The 20,930-nt window shown below is 42.9% G+C and overlaps 1 protein-coding gene across 7 annotated transcripts in view; it reads left to right on the top strand.

Moving 5' to 3' along the window:
• The first annotated feature begins 249 nt into the window (after positions 1–249).
• ZFAND6 (zinc finger AN1-type containing 6) overlaps positions 250–20,930 on the top strand; it is a 36,754-nt gene continuing 16,073 nt past the window's right edge. Inside the window, exons 1-2 of one of the 7 annotated variants that reach the window (XM_041418373.1) lie at positions 250–385; positions 3,083–3,173. Coding sequence is in view for 2 of the 7 variants with exons in the window: in XM_041418372.1 (XP_041274306.1) it covers positions 7,316–7,317 (2 nt within the window). In the remaining 5 variants the exon portion in view is untranslated. Of the gene's footprint in view, positions 386–664; positions 857–1,603; positions 1,625–3,082; positions 3,174–7,151; positions 7,318–20,930 lie in introns of those variants that run through there. The other 6 variants (XM_041418374.1, XM_041418375.1, XM_041418377.1 and 3 more) reach the window with 6 other exon arrangements.

The following is a 20,930-nucleotide window of genomic DNA, read 5'->3' as shown; positions in this document are numbered from 1 at the left end:
GCGGCAGCGGGCGCATCCAGGGGTATTTTACAGCAAAATGAATTTATTTGTGGGGCAGGAATGCGGCCGCCGCCACCCCAGCAGCCGCTGTCCGCTCGCCCTCCCGCCGCCGCGCTCGCCTCAGGTCACCTCTGCGGGCGGGGGGGACGCGGGGCGGGCCGCTGTCCCTTTAAATAGCATTCCGTGGTTCACGTCGCCGCCGTCGCCGTGTAATAATTACTCGCGAGCCGTGGCGCCGCCTCCCGCTCCCCGCGGCCTGCCTGCCTGGGCTCCGCCAATCAGCGCCCGCCCGCGTCACTCTGAGGGCAACGAAACACGGAGAAAGGGGAAAAAAAAGTTTGGTGAGGAGCGAGCGGGGCCGGCGGGCGCGGCGGGCCCGGCGCAGGTGAGGGAGCGCGGCGGGGCCGGGGCGGCCGGGCCGGGGCTGCGGCAGCGGCCCCGCACCGCGATGGGGCGGGGGGACGGCGGCCGCCCCCACCATTGGCCTCGGGGAGCGGCGGAGGGGCTTTGCGGAAGGTTCCCCCTTCGTGCCCCCGACCCCCGCAGGCAGCGGGCGAGGGGCTGCGGGGCGACGGCGGGAGCGGGGCCCGCGGCTCTTTCTCTGCCTTTTTTGGTGGTTCCGTCCTCGTCTCCCCACCCCCGGCGGGCGGCTGCGTGCGCAGGAGCCATCCCGGGGCAGAGGTGTTTGTACTCGTGTCCTTGGGTGGAAGGGAGAGGCAGAGCCGGCCCTCCGCCAGCGCTGCGCCGGCCGGGCCCTGCCCGCGCCCCGCGCACGGCCCGCGGGTTCCAGCGCGGGGCCGGAACCCTGCCCGCCCCAGGGCTCCCCCAGCCCGGAGCGGGCCCCGCTGCCCCTCGGGTGAGCCCAGTGCGGCGGGGTTGGCTGCTGTGGGGACGGGGCTGCTCGGGAAGAACGTGCGCTTTGTGTTGTACCGCTCCTCTGGTTAAACCGAGGGTTAACGCTTGTAAAGTCTGTCGTACTTTGGCGTTTTGCCTTATGAAAAGTTATTGTTGTTGTTTTGGTGTTCGCCCAGGAAGGCTGTGAGATTTTGCCCAACTTGCCTCCTAGGTTTTGCCAAAAGCCTGGAGTGATAGATAAAGGGTGTGAACATCCACTCGTGTTTCCACAGGATGTTAGGATTGGGTAACCTTAGAAAATAAAAAGGGCAGTTACCTGACTGCTAATAACAGCAGCAGCAACAACGAAATACAGAAACTCCCACCATATGTGCTGGTGTAACGTGGAGGCATTCAGCAAAACCGTGGTGGTTACTTCACCCCCTGCATGGATTGACTTCAAGTGCACCGTTGTGTTCTGAAGTCCATTCCCGTGTGTTTGTCCAGGCTTGTCCTTTAATAGGTGTCATTGCGTAAGAGTTAGAGGGAGCAAAGAGCGTGCCGAGTTTCTTTCACTCTTCTAAGGTTCTGTGCTCACATCTCAGCTGTGCCAAACTTCACACTGAAAAAAGAAGGGCACAGCTTGGTGAGCTGCCCTGTGAGCTTCAGTAAAAAAAAAAAAAATTATTCTCTTCTTCCTCCTACTCACAAGTAAATATTTTTGTTTGTCTTGTGTCGTCTTAAATAATTTTTTGCACAGAATGCTAATCCTTCTGAACTGTGGATGATGGTAAGTCAACAGTTAAGGAAGTAAATATGTCAGTTCATTCCTTTGTCTCGTTCTTGTCTGTCCTTTAGCTTTTACAGCTTTACTCTGTGAATTTTATCTGATTTGTTTTTGTTATGCTGAGGTACCTATTCTTTACTTTAGAACAAAGGGACTGGCTCTTTTCTGATCTGTCTTGTATTTGTTCAGGCCAAAATAAATGTATAATGGGAGGATTTTTGTTCCTTATGGTACTGAATAGCAAAGTCTCTGACATGTCAGTGGCATAATTCCTCACGGATAGAGAAGAAGATAATCTTCACTAGTGGGAAAAGTGTCTCCTGTATATGTTCATAGAATACCTCTCAAAATGTTTGTCTTAAAAACCTGTGAATCATGTTAAATTTATTTTAATCTGTTACTATTTAACTTCTTGACTAATCATGAATTTATGGCAAAAATTAACAGCATTGTATATGACATAGTACACTTACTGGAGTGTGATTGAAGCATCTTAAGTTTACATTTCAACTTCTGGTTACTTCATGGTCTCAGATGGCACATTCAAAACCTTACACAAATAGCTTGAAAGAGATAGTGGCAAGTTATCAGAGGGAGAGTAACATTAACACAAACTACTGAAAAGTTGCTATGGTTACAGATAAAGGTAATCCCTGTTTCTGTGAAAGTGTGTGGTTTGGTAACAGCTATATTAATCAGTCTGATTTCTGAGAAAATTGGAAGTATACAAACTTCTGGCTCCATTTTCTTGGCAGTTAATTGCTATGCACTTTTTTTTTTTTTAATACTGAATGGGCTGTGACTAATATTCAAGATACATCATTTGACCTACAAAGATTATAGATTACGTATAAATCCACTTGGACTATGTTGAATTCAATGGAAACTAGTATACTTATTTGTGCTCCACCCAAAAGATAGCTGATATCAAGGAAGTGTCTTTTAAAGTGTCTAGGTCCTTTTTCAAAGACTTTGGCTGAAGCAAGTGATGTAGCCCTCTGTCACCAGAGACCTTGGTTGTGCAGCTGTACAAGATACAATTCCGTGTTCTCATTAAAAAAAAAAAAAAAAAAAAGAGAGAAAAAAACCACCCAACCAAATCACACACCCCGCAAAAAAAAAAAAAAAAAATAGAGAGAAAAAACCACTCAACCAAATCACACACCCCGCAAAAAACCCCAGCAACCACCCCAAAGCAAACCATTATGACAGCTGCTGAGAAATTGAGACCTGTTGGGAATGTCCAGCTTTATAGGCCACGAGGCCACAGGGCAGGGACAAATGATTCTGTCAAGGCTTATTGCCTATATAGAAAGAGTTGGGATTTAATAACATCTCAAGTCAGCTAGGCTTTGGGAGGTTTGAGATAGCTGCTAAAACAATCCAGTGGGATGTGTCTGGTGCGTCTGTGCTCAGCAGAGCTCTCTGTGTTTACCACATGCACCTCTTTGTTGTTTCCAGATCTGATTATTGCAGTGCAGTAGTACGTCTGGCATTGAAAGCAGCAAGAGGAATCTCAGAAGTTCAAGATTACTGAAATCTCATCAGTCTGGTATGTTGTTCTCTTCAAACTCCTGGAATAGCAAGTTGAATTCTTTGTATGTGAGGGCCTCCTTAGTTACAGCTAAGGATAAGTTTCCTGCTAGGTTTCTAGGGTCTTGGCTTTTCATCAGCAATTTCATTCTCGGGAAGTAATGTGCTACTGAGAACTACGAACTGCGTATTGTTGGGCTTCTGTAGGAGATTGTTTTTGGTAGTGGTGTTTGAAGCAGGACAATGAGCCCAAGCTCTGGGGACCTTCAGTCAACATACACTCTGAACTTGTTTTCATCTTGCTAATCCAGCTTGGAAATTCCAGGTACTTTTGCAGACTTTCAAAACTAAAGTCAGGCTGGAAAGGAGCTACTGCTAGCAGACTGCACAGACTGATGTATTGAAGAATGCATAATATGAAAAGGAATGTTTGTTTCTTCACATAGAGATTTTTTCCCACTGCCTTTATGTAAACAGGGCACTCATGAAATAATGGGGTTTTTTAGGTTTTATAAAAAAAAATTTATAATATTGTCTAAGTCATTTCTCAAATGCCAAAGTTCTGAAATTCTTATGCTAATGTACTTCTTAAATTGCTATATTTTCAGAAATACACAGCAAGTTTGGGGACTATTGTTTATAAATAGGGTTACAGCATCTGAGGCTGTGAAAGGCATGGGAAGGTAAATATTACCTTGAAAGCTGTCTCTAGTAATAAGAAAAACTAAAAGTCTGAACTATAAGAATAATAAATAAAAAATTTGGCACACGCTGTAGTGTAGACATCATTGACAACCAGAGGGTAAAGTCCTTTACTCCAATACCAGTTCAGTGTGTGTATGTAGCAGATCAGTTTCTTTGCTACTTATTAACATGTACAGAATCCAGGAGGTGTAATGGATTCAGGACTGAAAATCAGCTGCAAAATGGTGAAGAAAGCTCTTGTTTTTCACACTGATCTGCTGGGACCTGGGTTGAGTAACCGTCTCTTCATCTAATCCCTGAACAGCCATCACATGTGGCTTTTGATCACTACTATTCTTGTCTCTGTTTGAACTGGTGACTTACAGATGGAAGGCTCTCTTCCTGATCTCTTGAGCTGTCAAGTCTCCCAAACTTGTTGTCTTGTATGTGTAAGATTACAGAACAAATGGCCTTTTAGCTGTTGTGTGATTCCCATAGTCAAATGAGAGTCAGGTGCTCTCTTACTGTCCAAGTGCAAGGTTGTGTGGCAGCAAACTGATATCTTTTTAACACTGCTGTGAAAGCTTCCCTGCTTAGTGTTCTTGCAGCTGCAGTCTGCTGTTTTCCTCTTTTTCTGCATTGCTACAGATATTGTAATAGTAGCAAAGGCTTAACTTGAGCCTGAACCTTAAAATTTGCCTGTACCATTTGTCCAGAATGTATTGCTGATGAAAAGTGTGATTAGAGGGAAGATAGATGGCTTCTTGCAGAAACTGAGGCTGAAAATTAGGCTTTTTAATCTAGTTTCACTACATTTCCTTCAGCATGGGACAATGACTTGAATAACAATTTTTTAATGCATGGATTCCCAACATTCAGATACAAATATGTTCACCTGTGATTTCTAGTCCAATGACCTAAGGGTCAACCATGAATCTGGTTTGGACACCCTGCTTGATAGATCATGTGGGGATCTTTTCTTTTATGAGGATAGCAAATTACTCTTGGGGCTTTCTTATTAGGATAGTTATGGTGTGTTTGTGTTTTGCTTTTAAATGAGATGGGTAAGAAAATCTGGGAGGCCAGTGCTGAGTTTGCTTTGCCATCCCCCTTCTGCTCTGCGTAAGCCATACTTTTGCTCATCACAGGCTGGCCAAACTCCTGCCAGCTCAGAGACTCAAGGCAGGTGGAAGGGGCTGATTAGCACCAGAGCTGGTTTCAGGAGCTGGCCAGACTGCAGGGCTTGTGGGGGAAGAGGTGGGGAGGAAAAGGGATGGAACGTCTCCCCTGTAGTGATAAGAGCTGCTAGTTGCCTGTGTGGCAGAAGCATGAGCTGAAGTGTGGGATGTTTGATGATAAAAAATATTTTTCATTGCCATTACAAGGTGGTGAAGCTGCTGTGGTAGCTGGAAGCTTTTGGAGTAGTATATTTGGTTTGTTTTTTTTTTTCCCCTTCTTTTTAAAGTATCCCAACAACAATGTTTACCATAGGGTTGTCATGTCTTCAAGCACTTGGCAGTTTGGTTGATACAGTTTTGAATTGTGCTGTTTCTATGGGCCTAAAGTTAATGAACTCTGAATTGAAGCTTTCCAAGATTGGTTCCTGAGATACTTGAGGGACCCTTTATTTGTCTGTTTTGTTTGTGTGAACCTTGTTCTTGGTTTTGATTGCTTAGATAAGGGTTGGTCAAAAAAAGTGCCATGCAAGTATAAGTTATGTTCAGTGGACCCCAGATCAGCTTCCAGCAGTGCTGGCTCTCGTAGGGCTCTGAATCCAGATGCAAGGATTGAGGTCTGGTTCTTTCAGTTTATATTTTAGGTATTGTGTGTAAGTTATGTGAATATTGTTAATTCTGTTCTTGTAGTGTTTCATACATATCAGCTTATAACCAATTGCTGCTTTTCAGTTGTACTTGGATTTGTGGCGTGGTAGGTTGCTTTAAAATAGGTAACACAAAATGTGCAATTTTGTCATTTTAGCAGAAGTAAACGTCCCTCCTGAAGGTGTTTTTTATGCTGTCTTTGGTGTATCACACCTCAAGGGAGCACTTAGCTGTAAATATTTTCCTGATGTTGTGTAGTATTTGCAGTAAAGCAGTGTGCTGGACTGCCTTGGACTTCATTAATCTGTATTAGGGAAGTTAAAACTTCCCTGTTTTGTGGTAATGGTAGTGGGTGAAGTAAGGGAAGGCAGGCAGTTCCAGCACTGGGAGAGGTGACAAGACCCAGAAACAAGTTTTTCCTCTCTGCCTTCGCACACGACAAAAACAACCCCAATGTGCTTGTGCTGACAAGTGCTTTATCTTCCTCTAGCTTAATATTTTTAGTTATTTTGCACTAAACACGTGAAAATACTTTATGTAAGGCAGCCTTGCTACCCAGATAAGTCTTGTGTAACTATGATGATACTTGTGGGTGCAGGAGGGAGCACTGACTGTTCTGGCTCTTCCCTTTGTGCTTGTTAGGATGGGGCAAGGTTCGTCTTGAACCAGGTGTCCTAGCTGCACTTGTGAAATATTTGTTAAGCCTTGTTTTGTTTTTACTCATCTTTTCACTGGAGAGTTCGGTAGGGAACCACATCTGTGTTTGCACGATGGAAAAAGAGCCGCTTTTAATCTAAAGGACAGGTTTTTGTGTGGTGCTGAGAGGAGGCTGTGCCGTGGGAAACGCTGCTGTCATAACGTGACCAGGATCTTGCAAATTTGTTCAGTCAAGTGAAGCCTGAATAAGCACAAAAAGTTTCTGGCAGAAGCCGTGGTACCTTGTGGGATGGAGACAGTCACTTCCTGCGGAGCTCCTGCTGACTCATGCTTTAAATGGGTGGAAGTCTTTGGAACCGGCGAGCCGATGTATTTTTAGCCGGGGTTACTAATTTCTATAGTGTGCTCGGCCTCCCGGGGTAACTCCAGTCACCCTTAAAGCGCGGATGGGCTCCAAACCCACAGCTAATTTTATCCCATAAGTGGAGCAGGCGGCAGTTGTGTAATTGCCGCGGGAGAAGCGTTGCCAGCCCTCTCGGGTGTTATCCTCTCTTCCACCCCTGACCCCCCGTCCGGGAGAGGTGGGTGCCCCGCGGGGACCGGGCTCCGTCCCGGGCATCGGGCTCGGGGTGCGCCCGCCCGCGGCTCGGGTTTGTCACGGCGGCAGCGGGGCACGGCCCCTTTAAGAGCGCGCGCCCGGGGTGCCCGAGCCCGCCCAGCCTAACCTGCTAGCAAGGAAAAGTTCTTTACGTGACGGGCAGGTCCTTCCGCCAATCAGCGGGCGCGGCTCGGCCGGCGGGGCGGGCCTCCACAGCCTCGGCCAATAGGAGCGGGAGGGCGGGCCCCGTGCCCGCGGTAGGTTGCGCCGAAGTGCAGCTCCAAGTGAAGTTAATCTGGGGTGAAGCGAACAGAAAATTGTGGAGATCGTGTTGGTAGGAATTTTGCCGTTCTAATCGCGTCGTGTGGCGTCGTTCCGCCCTCCGGGGCAGTGGAGTTCATGTGCGTGGGGCTTTCCTTCGTCGTTCCGCTCTCTAATGATGGCAGGATATTAACATTTATGCAGGGAAGCAGAACAAAAGGGCTCTTTAGACAGGAAATAAGGTGCTGAGAGACTCAAACTTGACCGAGTTTCTTTTGTCATCTCTCGGCTTGCACCGGGTGTTCTGGCGTGGAAGAATCGAGCGGTTCCACGTTATCTTATGGAGAAATGTTAATTCTAAAATAGCGAGGATAATGCTGCTGTTTTGGAGTTACACAATGTTACAGGAAGAGAGCTCGATTTTAACTCTAACTTCCCTGATTCTGATGAGATTGGAGGTAACTAATTATGACAGCTGCTGTGGGATTATTCAGTGATAGCATTTGCTCCAAGTCATTTGTCTTAAATTGTCCTTTGTTGTATCACTGAACGCTGCTGTGCTGTTGTCTGTGTGTTTGTTCTTGATGAGAAGAATGTCTCGCAGGTCTTTAGCATTTAGAACAAAGATATGTAAAAACTATGTAAAACATGGCAATTTTTCCCTCAATTTTAATCAGTTTTGTAGGGTGTCTGGGTCTGTAGGAGCTCTGATTACAAACACAGGCAAGAAAAATGAAGTGTTACTGCTCTGTGGTGCAGCTATTACCCTTCCAGCTAAGGGGGGAAAAAAGAGGGGGGGATTTTCTTTTCCTTTGGAATTGGTCTGATCTCTTTGGAAGCCTCTATTGCCTAATGGTAGCAGGTGTTTTATTTGAGGGAAGATTATTTTCAGTTTCTGCACCAGTTATATCATATATGGTATTTTTAGTGTTACTTTGTGCATCTGAAAGAGCTTCAGGAACAGGAAAAGTATGAATTGCCATGGGTGGCATGGGATAGGAGGAGAGCAGGAAGTGGTGAGGCAGGAAACAGGGGGGTTCTAAAGAGAATAAAGACTTTATTTTAATTGTCACCCTCTCTGTATTAGATGAGGCCACATACAGAACAAAGCTTTCAGATTGGGAAATCTATTTTCTTACTTCCCTGAATACTTCCTGTTTTTATAAAATAACTTGGGTTGATACTCAGCTGCTCCTGGGAATTGGAAAGAAATACTCATGTCCCCAATACTTGTTGAGTCTAAGAAGTTTGATGGGTTTTGTGTGATTAGTCATGGTGATAGAAGAATGGATGTGAAAAATTGAGCAACAGTCTTTCAAATGACCGTGGAAAGCAATTGGTTAGACCTTTACTGAATGTAAACAAGTGTTATTTTCAAAGTATACCTTGTTCTTTCAGTTTTACGTTGAGCCATTCTGTTTTCTCCCACAATGCTGGGTATAGATTGCTTTTATGTGTATATATATATATATATAGCAGTGTTTTGACATACTGGTGTATGGGCCAGTGGCTTATAGGTCTGAATTACTAATTTACTCCTGCTGTCTTTATCTGTTTATACCATTTTTAAATGTCCTACATTGTATTTAAACCCTGAAAATACTATTTTAGAATGGGCAATGACTTTATATGGTCTTCTAGCAGAGAGCTAGGATAGGTTTCTTGTACTGGGCTTGAGACCAGGATGCATAAGTGTTTAATACCTGGATATTAATTTCTTAACTTCCATGTGATGCTAGGCCTAAGACTAAGTGGCTTGTTAAAGTTTCCTCTAAACTGATGAGCATGTGTATTAGAATTGCTGAAACTGAAGCAGGGCAACTAAAATATTTGTGTGCTATTAAATATTACATTTAGCCAAAAACTAACTTTCATTTAGAACTGAACTGCTTTCATTTAGAACCAGATAAAAGCTGAATACATGAGGCAACTTGGTTCCTGTTGCTTGATCACTGAGCAGCCATGTTTCTGAGTCCCCTCTGGCCCCCAACTTAGGGAAGATGTATTATCTGGGACCAGTTTGGCTGATTTATTCAGCACAGGAGTGAAATGCTCAACTCTCTCGCCACACGTATACAGTTCTAATGCAGGCTGTTTGTAGAAAGCAAATCTGCCCTAAAGGATAAACATACCACTTTGCTGGCACAGCTGTACAACTTCTGTATTCAGGCTACAGCAAATGTTTCTTGCCTGCATTCAAAGCCGTTGCTGGCAGGACCTGTGTTGTCCCCGCACGACGATTGGTTGTTCCAGCATTTCTTGTTCATAAAACCTTCTCCTGCACATGCTCCATCTGCACATCTTAAACACTGTGAATGTGTTGTGTGCTGTGGGATTTATGTGTCTGCTGCTTGTGCCAGGATGGAATATACATCTCTGATGTGAGTAAGAGATTCTCAAAATCCACTGTAACCCTGTGTATAAAACACGGGATGAAATTTTATCTCCCCTCTTTGTGACAAAGGACATCTGTGCCCTACAGTCCACCAGCTGCTGGTGGCACTGCCCAGAGTGAGGTGGGTGGCCCAGCACGAGCTGGGATGGTGACCCTGCACTCTGGTTCTGTTCAGTGCTACTTGGAGCAGGCTGTGTGCCTGCCATGGACTGATCTCTAAAATATCCCCAAGCCTTGTGGAGGGCTGCTGTCCACCCTGAAACCAGGAACGTGGGCTTTGGGTCCCCCCTGCCTGCTGGGCCCTCTCTGCCGCACGTGGGGCCTGCTGCACGCTCCCAGCAGAGTGGGCTCTGTGGGCGATGCGGGCACAGTCAGCTAGGCTGGCTCAAATTGTTCTGAACTGGTGGCTGGAGCCAGCCCAACTGGCTCTTTTCCCCTTGTCTTCCTCCCCGTTTCCCAAGTGGTTTAGGGATCATTTCTGCTAATTGCCCTGTGCCCAAGGCAGAAGGGAGGGGGAGAATAATGTCATCCTAGAGCATGTCAGTGATGCCCAAACAGGGACACCTGTCCTTGCTTTAGCGGCGAGGTTTGGCCTCTGACTGGTTTTCTTGCAGTTTCTAGGAAAGGGGGGAGCTGAGAGGCGTGATCAGCACGGGGCTGCTGTTGCAGGGCAGATTGGTGCCCAGGAGCAGCCCTCTCCTGCAGATACAAGGGCTCCTCAGGAGATAGTTGTGTGTCCTCCTGTGGTGTGGAGCTCGCTCTGGGTGGGGCAGATCATCTGCCCAGTGATGTTTACACTGTCATAAGGTTTTGTGAAAATAAGCAGTTAATTGCACACGACCTACAAAGGAATAAAAATAGTTGGGATCTGTTCTTGGTTTTAAATCTATTTAACAGAGGCATGAAACATGTTTGGGACTTTTAAAGCTGCTTGTTTTTAATTTATTTTTTTTACCTTTAGAAGTATCAGGAACATTAAGTCTTTCTTCCCTGTTCTTGTTGGATCTCTCAGATGTGTCATAAGCTTCTCAGCCCTTAATTGAAGGGGTGGGGTGATATATTTTTAACAGATCCCTTCTTCCAAGTGTGTTTATAGGGCTTTTGAGCTAAACAGAGATTAGCTAAAACAAAGCTTTGACAGTGCAAAAACTGTTTCTCCTCAATCATGTTGGGTTTTTTTACTCATTCTCCAGTTGTTGAAATAAACTGAGGTTTTTTTCATTTGAGAAGTAACTTTTTTGGCTATTAAGTTATACATTAAGAGTTATGTTGATCTAAATGGAGCAGAAGATGGATCAGGTTGGGATTTAACTCAATTTAAGACAGTATTTTGAGTATTAGACAAATGAACACATTGATTTGAGTATTTCCTAAAAATAGCTCCTTTCTAAGCATCAGTTTTATTAAACCCACAGTTCTTCCTTTAACTTAATGCCACAGCAGTCTTGCAGGAGCTCAGACTGTCTCTGTGCTGAAGACCACCCCTGCTCGACTGTTCTGCCCTGCCAGGGTGTATTTGTGTCACAGGACTCTAACCTTCAGGATATGGTATTTGTCAGTCTGAAACGTAATAATCCTGTATCTGGAGAACTAAACTATAAACAGTGTGGCTTGGCAGGCCCTGGCAGCCACCCCAGCAGTTTAGCTAGCCCAGGGTTTAAGACAGCGCTGCACCAGTGTGTTCTGTAATTCATGATGCTAATGCATCTTTATCAATGTGAAGAATAAGGGAGACAAATATCAACTTAATAGTCAAGTTGGAATGGGAGCTTGAGAGGTATTTCTGAGATGGAAGTGAGGTGTTTTGGGCTCATTGAAACATTTAAGCAAGGCCTGAAGTTTTCACCATTGGTTTGAACAGTGTGGGAGTCTGGATGATTTTCATGTGTGTGCTGTGGAATATAGTTGTGCTGATGAAAGCAGAATATGAGAAAGGCAGGTATTTCCCACTTAAGGTTTAAAATATGTTTGCAGCAAGAGAACCACTGATTCTTCAGGCAAAAATGTAGCATTCTGTACCTAAATTGGACACATTAATGCCTTTTACACAGAATGCTATCTCTAATTTAGATTGCCAGAAGACATTCAGTGAGTTGTTGATCGTGCTGGATTCAAGGATGAGGTGGCAGGGAAGACAAGATTGCAAAGAAGGATACAATTATTTCTCTACTACCCCCTGTATGAATTTTGTATGAATTCAGCATGTTTTTGTAAAATCAGATACAATCAAGTCCTTAATGCAGTGCAATGTTGTGATGTACCGTAAAGGTTTCTGTGCAACAGGATGACCTTGTATTGGGATCTGCATCATTGTCAAGGTAGGGGCAAAAGAAATGGCTGTGAGTGTTAAACTGAAAAGTTTAGAGATTGCTCTCCTTGCCCAGCTCCTTCAGAATCGGGTAAGATGCTTATCAGGTAGCTTTAGTTGTTGATACCAGAGAGTTTTCTAAGTGAATTTCACCAGACTTCTCGTGCTGGGATTATGCTGTCCAAATATCATGCTAGTATGACATGCTGTTGGATATTATTGTCAAGTCCTTAAGTGATTTTACAGGTATTAATTAGAATTAGTTATCAAACAAATGTTGTTCTCCAGGTGAAAGGTGACAAGAAAAGTATTTATTTTAGTGTTTTGTGATATCAAAATATATGATTACTAATGTGCAAAGAAAGAGAAGAAAATTTTGGCAGCATGGAAGAACTTTGCTGAAATGCTTTTTAGGGAAAAGACTTCAGAATGGCTCAGTAGACTTGTTTTGAGTATCAACATATTTTCATGGGGTTTGTTTAAAGTATCCGTGGAGAGGAGGAAGGCAGCATTAGTAACAATAGGTTAAGGTAAGTGTATTACTATTAGTTACATAACAAACAAATTATCAGTTGTGTGTGACAAACCATGCAGGGGCTAAGACTAGTGCTGAGATAAAGGAGTGTTTGATTTGTAGAATGGTCTGGCAGCTGGGCATGTCTTTATTGCCTTCTTAAGTCCAGTCAAACTTGGTGCCTTGAGTGCATTGAAAAGTGATTTTAAACTTCTGTGCAAAGCAGTGGAGTAATTTGCCTTAATTTTTTTCTTCCACTATAACAACAAAAAAAATCTCATTTCACACTCTGGTCACTTGGTTGATTTTGTTGCCTTCCTGCATTTGCTTTTCTCTTACTTGGTGTCTGTGAAACTTTTGGCTCTTGCCTCTTGTCTCTGCAGGAATTAGCTTGTTATTCTGAAAAGTCATAATGTGACTGTGACCCATGGTCTTAAAGTTTATACATAGTCATTATTCATAAATAAATTCCTCATTAGTTGCTACCTACTTATCCTTCTGTCTTCAACCTCAGATCCCACATCACACAATCAGAATGCTTGGAACGTTAGTCTTCTCTGAATAATACCTGTATCCTTTCTGCAGCTCTGACATCTTAATTTCTCAGACTCTCAAGGCCTGAAATGAGGAGTTTTTTGAAACTTTTTTATATGGCCTGAAAGCTCAGCCTGGTGAACTTAAACAGGGTGGCATATGTAGTGTAAAATGTGCAGTGCAATGTTGCTGGGTTTCCTTGAGCAGCATCAAGTTTTACGATGGGACAGTTGATTTCTGAAATGTAGGCTTGCAGGTTAAAAATAATTTTTTTTTTAATGTAAGGGATGCAAATATTCCTCAACAGTTATGTGGGGGCTTTTGCTCTCACAAAAGTTGTGTGAGACAGAAGGGATTTCTGGGAGGCAGTGTAAGGGCACTGGGCTTTTCTGAAGCTGCTGTGCCTGTGAGTGCATCCTTAGGCCAAGCTAAAGGGCCTTGTTCTTGTTCTTGCTGATAACACTCCTGTTTCTGACCCAGTGCCATAATAAAAAGGAAAATACTTTGTTCTTTTTTCCATTGTCCTGATGATAGCCCTGTTGGCCATAGTTTGTGAATGGAAAGGAATGAGCATCATGATAGAAAGCCACGTGTTGTTGACAGTTGAAGCTCAATATCCTGTGAGCAGATTTTTTTTTCTCTCCCCATTTTTATCTATTCTGAAGTGTGACACTGGCTTTAATATGCCAAGCAAAATAGTTGGTGATCTGGCCTGCATTTTTCTCTGTTTGTGTACTTTTCCTTTATATTGTGAACTTTTCTTTCTCTATAAAGTGCTTTACTTTGCCATATGTCAGAGGATGAAAAGAGAAATCAGATCTGCTTAAGGAGTTATTGTTCAAAATGCTTCTAAAAATGTATATTTCTGTTTATGTGACTTGAGGAAAAAGGGGAAATCCCAGAGCACTACTTAACAGCTTGGCCTTTTTGATTACAAGTCCCTCCTTTAAAGCCATTTATGGCTTTATTTTTCCATGCAAAATTGTAGAAAAAAACTCTGTACAAAGGTAGCACAGTAATAAGTGGGGAGACAGTGGCATCCAGCCATTCTATTTTTAGGTGATTTTGTTCTTAACTTGCTGATCTAAGTGTTCTGGACAGTGAGTGGGGGAGACATTGTACTAGAAATGTGTGCTCACAGTGGAATCTTGTCTGGAAACAGAATGAATAGCAGACTTGGTTATCAGGAGGGCAGTTCAGAGTTGTAACTGGAGTATTTTGTAGGTAAAAAGGATGCCCTAGTGTTTAAAGCACAGTGTTTGCAGTGCAGACTCTTACTCGAGAGCTGTCAGCTCTGGCTTTCTCCTCAGTTGAGAAACTGAAATATGTGCAGTCTGTTCTATATGGGCTTAGGGAAGAAGTGTAAAAAACTATTTTCTGTTCCATGATGGCAGTGGGGGAAGAAATGCCAGTTGTCCTCAATCAAGTTGATTCCAGTATTTTTTTAAGCTTTTCTTAAACAGTGACCTCTCCATCTGAGCAAGTGGTGTGCTTCTGGAAACCTTCAGAAAGGAGAGTGTCTCATTGCAAATTTCTGATAATTCTCTAGCCCCTTATCTGTGAACTCGACACTTAGATAGTTAAAGCTGACACAAGGCAACTTTCACTAGTTCAGGCTCTGACCTCCTGGTGATGTGGGCCTTCTTCCTAGGCTTAAGCTGTAAGTGAGGCTATGCCTCAAATTTTAGTTCTGCTACTGACTTGATAGGTTCACCTTCCTCCTGCAGTGCACTGTTAACTTCGAGTCCTCTGGCAGAAAGCTGCACCACAAGCCAGATCCAAGAGCCAATCCAAGCTTTTGAAAAACGCAGTCTTCAGGGTAGATCAGTTCCTGTCCCAGCAATATTGTGACAGAGGTATCTAAAGCCCCAAATTACCTTTTTCATGAAGCCATTGCATTAGTTGCATATGAATAGATCCTGAATGCATGTGGATAGGCTGCAGTAGGATGTTTACATGTTCCATTGTTTCAGGGAGTGTAAAGTGACAGCTGAGAGGAAACTAAGGGAAGATGCAAAATTTCAGAGTGTGACCAGTTGGTCTGTTCCTATCTTCAGTGAAACTTGACAGAGTATTAAAGTGAGGGATAAATACCAGTTGTCCAACATGGCAGCTGCTGATCACCTGTGAAGTATTTTCCTATGCTTTGTGCAACGTGATAAGTTTTACTATGCAGACGTCTATGTAGTACATGTAATTTGTTTGGGATCGTGTAAGCTGGCTTCCCCAGTGATTGAAATAATTAAGGGATAAAAAAAGCAGCAAACACCCTCCCCCCCCCCCAAACCCCCCCCCCCCCCCCCCCAATAGCATTGAGGTTAAAACAAAGTAATACCTTTGAGTCCTTGACTAAATTTAAGTGTATTGCAGGAGATGAGGAATGCAGCTTTGCCACAGGGAATGCTGTACTTATACCTCTTCTGCTGAAAACTTGTCCTTACATACCCTCTTTCTTTGGTCAGGCTTTAGCTTTACGTTGAGTTCCCCATGAAACCACAGTAAGGGTATTGTATAATTTTACACACTTAAATTAGATATAGTGCATAATTCTAAATAGAACTACACATCATGCATGATAATTACAGCGTTCTTGGAAGTTAAACTGAATTCAAGATGCCCTAGCTAGAAATGATGGCAGTTTTATTTATTAACGCATAGGAACCCCGATATTGGAGCAGGAGGTCCCTCATGTAGACCCATGTAGAACTGTGGCATTATAAGCTAATTAAAATTCTACATAGTGCTGTTTATGAAAACAAATTATAATGTGTTTTGTGCTTACTGTCAGTTCTCAGCAACAGGTGCTTTGTTAACAAGAAGCTGTCTATTTCGGGAACTCGTGTTAAAGCGGCTTTTATCTCTCCTGGGTTTGATATGCTTAAAATAAGTGAAACTTATGCTGTATTGAGAGAAGATTACTTATTCACTGAAGCTCAAAAGAAGCGATTACTGAATCTATATCTATTCTTTCAGTAATTATGAGGGTAATCTTGAAAGTGTTTGAATCCTTCTTACAGATTATTTCTCATCAGTGCGTTAAGTCAAACCTGTTTTAAAATACAGCAACAAAGATAGTTTATGGAGTTGCTCTCCTGCATCCCTGTTGGCCTGGTATTCTAAAGGAATTTAGAGAATTCTAGAATCTCCTGGTTCTAATTCTCTACAGCCTCTGATTTCGGAAATGGCCAGCTTCAATATCTGATACCAGAGAAAGCAGAATCCAGCCCCGTCTGGTCTGTTTCATAGCAGCTTTCTTACCTTTTGTAGAGCATTTTAAAATAAGGTATTTCTTTTAAATGTCATTTATCTGACAGATTTCAAGTAAACCTTAAATTTATGGGACTGTGAAGGGCAACTCAAGTATTCCTGCAGCACCTGAATGCCAGAATACAGGTGTGAGATGGCACAAACTCCAGAGGAAAGAAGAGGGCTCCTCAAGCAATATCCGTGACTTGTACGGCTTGGCACCAGTTCAGCCACACATGATGGAAACTGTGTGAACTGACATAGCCAACTGCTGATGAGCAATTACTGACATGGTTTGATTTTTCTAATGGGTGTAACTTCTGATTTTTTTTTTTTTTCCTCTTGAGCAGAGATGCCAGAGCAAGCACTCTAAAAGGTACTCTTTTAAAAGTAGCTGCACATTCTGTCACAAGTGTAACTTCATGTAAGGTTTCTGCGTCAGTCTTGCCTTAGAGACAGCCATCTTCCAAAAATGGGCCTGCTCAGCCTGTCTGCCTTAGATCTTGGGGGATCTGGGAAGGCTAAACCGAGTAAGTACAACTTCATATCTGAGGGGCAAGCCACTCTTCACTGGCTTGTGCATGGACATAGAGTGCTTTGGGTAGGACAGCATGACCAGAGGGGTGGCTGGCCAGTGTCCTCTCTGTGTTCCTCAGGTATGCTTCTTGAACTTCTGTCACCATGCCTCCCCTAGGGATGCCAGATCAAAACCAGCTTCCTGAAACACATTATATACTCTTCTCGTGTTCACTTTTACATGTAACTCAGAAATTGTCTTTACTGTGTACTGAACAACTCTAGTTACTGTGTTGCTCTCAGTGCTTTTAATGTTTAACTAGTTATCTTTATTGAAGGTCCCTGTCATGGCTCGCTGTAAACAAGCATGTCTAGCTCCAAGGGTTCTTTGCTGTTTTTTCTCTTGAACCCAAGAAGTGAGTTTTGTTGTGTGTGTAGGTTTTGTTTTGTTGTTTTCACTTGCATTCAGGTTGACCTCTCCAAAAAGGCAGCTTTGTCAGCTTAGATTTTCTGATAGTCATCACTGGAGAGACAGAAACTTAGAACATGCTGGTGGTGCCTCTTTCTGAAAGCATTTCTGTGTTGCTCTTGACTGGAGTTTGCTGGATGAACGGGGTTGCCTACAAATGTATTGTGCTCCTGGGGAGTAAGAGGCTTTAACATTTTCTAAGTCAGAGGAAAAAATTATGTTTCTTTGAATCTCAGGAAGTTTGGATGCTGTCATATGTAAGGGTGTCGTTCTAGTGGTGCTGCGGTGCTAGTCTAGAACAGCTAGGAAGTCCCAGTGTGCAGGCTTAAATGTACAAACAGTGATAATCCTTGGCATCCTGACTTTTAGTTTTGCTGCTTTAGACTCAGTTCGAAATGCATGATAAATAGGAGTGTTGGAGGCTTTATACAGAGTGCTGCTCTTAATTTTTTATGTGTCTTAGCAGTTAGCAGATGCTCCATAAAGTAGTGGTCATTCATGCAAAAAGCCCAGCATCACACCAGTGGCTCTGTGTGGCAGCTTTCTGCAATTCCAATACAAATCCTTTTGTCTGTACTCTGCCTCTTTGAAATCCAAAACAGATAAAATATGATTCTTCCTAAATAGGTAATAGAATGTACCTCTTGCATTGCTTGATAATTGTTGGGTTTTTTAAAGAATTAATCTTCAGTAGAGTAATGATGTCCATGGAATTAGCCCTTTATTTGGTGTGTTGACTGTACTAGAAAGTTTGGAAATTAAGTATGAAAATTTTGCTTATACTTGCTTTTGTTTGTAGACTTTGAGTGGTTACTGCAAACAGTTAGATGCTTTTGCATGAGGTGAATGAGAGTTTGAGGTACCACTTTTACAGAAGTTAATCTTTGGGTCTGGTAATCTATGCTTTGCAAAGGTTAAGCGTGGTCACAAGTAGTAATTACAGTTTCAAAGTAACATCTATTAATAGGACATGTAGACAAGCATGGAAAGCTGAGTCCTTATTATCAGTGATCTCCTTGATACCAGTATAGAATCTGTGCATCTTTGTTCTTGCTTAGCAAGAGCGGAGAGGTTGTAGTGAAATGTTCTCTTGTTCCTCGTGTAACCTTGAGTACAAGAGCAGTCAGCTGTACTTAGCAGCATACATGCTTTAACACTGGAGGCTTTGTCTGTACCAGGTGTTCCGGGGTTATGGTATTCTGGCTCAGATTAGTTGTAAAAGTTGCTAATGTTCTGTCCCTTCCTAAGACCTGAACTGTCTCTTTTCTCTCCATCTGTCACTTTCTCTCACGAGTGTGGTTTTTTTTCCACTAGTGTGATTATTTCATAGTCTTTCTGACATCTTAAATCTGAGATATAGCTTTCTTAAGAGTTACAATTTAATTTATATTTTAGTTATTGTATGGAAGGATTTACGCTTGCTAACTAATAAAAATTGGAAGTGAAGAAAAGACTTCTCTAACTCTTTACACCTTTTTGTAAAGTTTCTGCTAGGAGTGTCTAGTATAAGCATTTTACTGTACCCTAAATTAAGTCTGTGCATGAAACAAAAATAAAAAGCTGTTCAACAGGAATAGACAGGAACATAGAAGATATTAAATGACTTGTCAAGTGAGTTAAAAGAACATCTTATGTAAGTCTTTGGTCACTAGCGTGAGTATTTTGTTTTTGTTATGAAGTCATATAAATTCTACTTCACATTGCAATTTAAAACTTTGCTTGAGCAGGAAGAAAACTGGGGGCTCAGTGGAACGAGTAGAAAGCTTTAAAATGTTTGGATTCTCTTGGTGCCGAGGAAGTTGGAACTCCTGTGTTTTGAAAAATGCAGCAGCTGTGTGTTCTGCTGCTACAGGAACAAAGAGGTCGCTGCCCTTACAGATCTGCTTGCATAGCTGGTCCTTAACCATATTCACTTTTTTTAACTCAAAGCATTCTGATGAAACTGGGTCAGAGTGTAACTACACATGTAGCTGTGCTGGCAAATGTGAACCAGCTGCAGTGCTTTAGCAGGGGTGAGCTGTAAGATGAAATGACATGTCTGACTGCAACCAGCAAGCTGGGCTGAGCTGTAATGACTGAGGCCCCTATTCAAATCTGCCAGTTCTTCTTGGCTCCATAGCAAGTTGCTGGGACATGATAATGCCTTAAAGCAGCTACAAATGACTGCTCAGTGAATGCAAATTGGAGCCTTTTGGGAGACAGCAATGGACTAAAAAAAACCCAGGACTGTTCTGTAGCTTGCTATTAATTTGTGATTCTAGTGCTTTATACTCTTAGTAGTGTCCTGCTGGAAGCAGGACACCTGAGCAGCAAATTCCAATATGAATAGGTATCCTCAATCACAGCCAGTGCTTTGGGAGCTTCTGCAGCAAGATTCAATAGAACTTTGTTCTTGGGCTTTTATTTGCCCATTGTTTTGATAAGCCTGTAGAGAAATGCATTTCCTATTTATTGCTTTTTGTACCAGCCTGCCTTTTCATATGGTGGTACAGGTGGTATTGGGTATCTGTGCCAGTACATGCTAAAAAGTGAAGTGTATTTTTGTGTGCCCAACTTTGTGTCTTATTTTTGCTTGGAATGAAGCTTGGTATGTCTAAGCAGCACATGTAACCACTTCTGCAGCTTCTTCTTTGTTTCATTAGCACAAAGAGAAAATGACCATTAGTCTTGATGCTACTTCAGTCAGTGCTGAACTGCTTCATTATAAAGGTGATTATGACAGAGGAGGGAATATTTTAATCACTTGTTAAAATTGGATTTATCATTTGAGGTGAGTGTCAGGTAAAACTGTCAGTGTGCTGATTTTGACAGTGAAGAGTAGTTCACACTGTGTTCTGCTTTCTCTTTGAGCAGCAGTTTCAAAGCTGGCATCAGAATGGTTCAAACGTGTCTGCTATGCTGTTGAGGCACAATGCTGTTTGGGTGGTCTCAGCATTAGCTTTTGGGTGGGATCCTTCCCATACCAGTCACAGATTATAGGAGTGTTTGCAGAACACAAACTGTACTGTACTGTTGTGAGGATCTGCTTGTTTTCCTTACCAGAACTTGAAGTAAGAGGGGAACTGGTATTCAAGAGACCTTTTTCTTTGGAGAAGACCGATGAAGAGAAAGCTGGCTTCTGTGCCAGATTTCTTTTTTTTTCTTGTCTAGAATTGGGGGGGGGGGGGGGGGGGGTGGCAGTGAAAGAGATTATTCTTAAACCTTGTGTGTTTAATCCTGCTAAATGCTGCTCTCTCTGATCTTACTGATTAACATTTGAAGCCTATAAAGCTAGGGTATCAGTTATTTGAAACTAGTGGCATATAAACATTTTAATTAAAAGGAAAAGAAGAAAGCGGGGCTGGGGAGGAAGGCCAGTATCACAGTGCTTGCTCTGTGGGGAAAAGATGTCCACAAGTATTTTGTTGCTTGCTTTAACAGAGTATTGGAAGATGTGTCTCTTTCTCCAGAGAACTTGATGTCCACAAGATTTGCTCTGCTTTAGTGTTGCTACAGCTTCAATTCTATACATTTTATAGGCATATCTTTTGCATATTTTTTGCTTGGGACAGAGGGGAATTTACTCTGAGGATGTGATGGTGAGGGAGGAAAGACAGGACCTGTAGAAGCAGCAGTAGTAAGAGGGCATTATTAAATGAATGAAGTTGTGTATTGCAGGAGTAACAGGAGCAGGTAGACTGTAAGCACCTTATTTGTAGGAAAAGGAGGGCTTAGCCTGCAGAGGTGTGTGCTGCCTTGCTTCTTGTGGCAATAAATATCTTTAAGAAAACA

This window comes from Onychostruthus taczanowskii, unplaced genomic scaffold (assembly GCF_017590055.1).
Source record: "Onychostruthus taczanowskii isolate IOZ18803 unplaced genomic scaffold, ASM1759005v1 scaffold6, whole genome shotgun sequence".
Taxonomy (NCBI): Eukaryota; Metazoa; Chordata; class Aves; order Passeriformes; family Passeridae; genus Onychostruthus; species Onychostruthus taczanowskii.
This window is presented reverse-complemented; position numbering and strand designations above follow the sequence as displayed.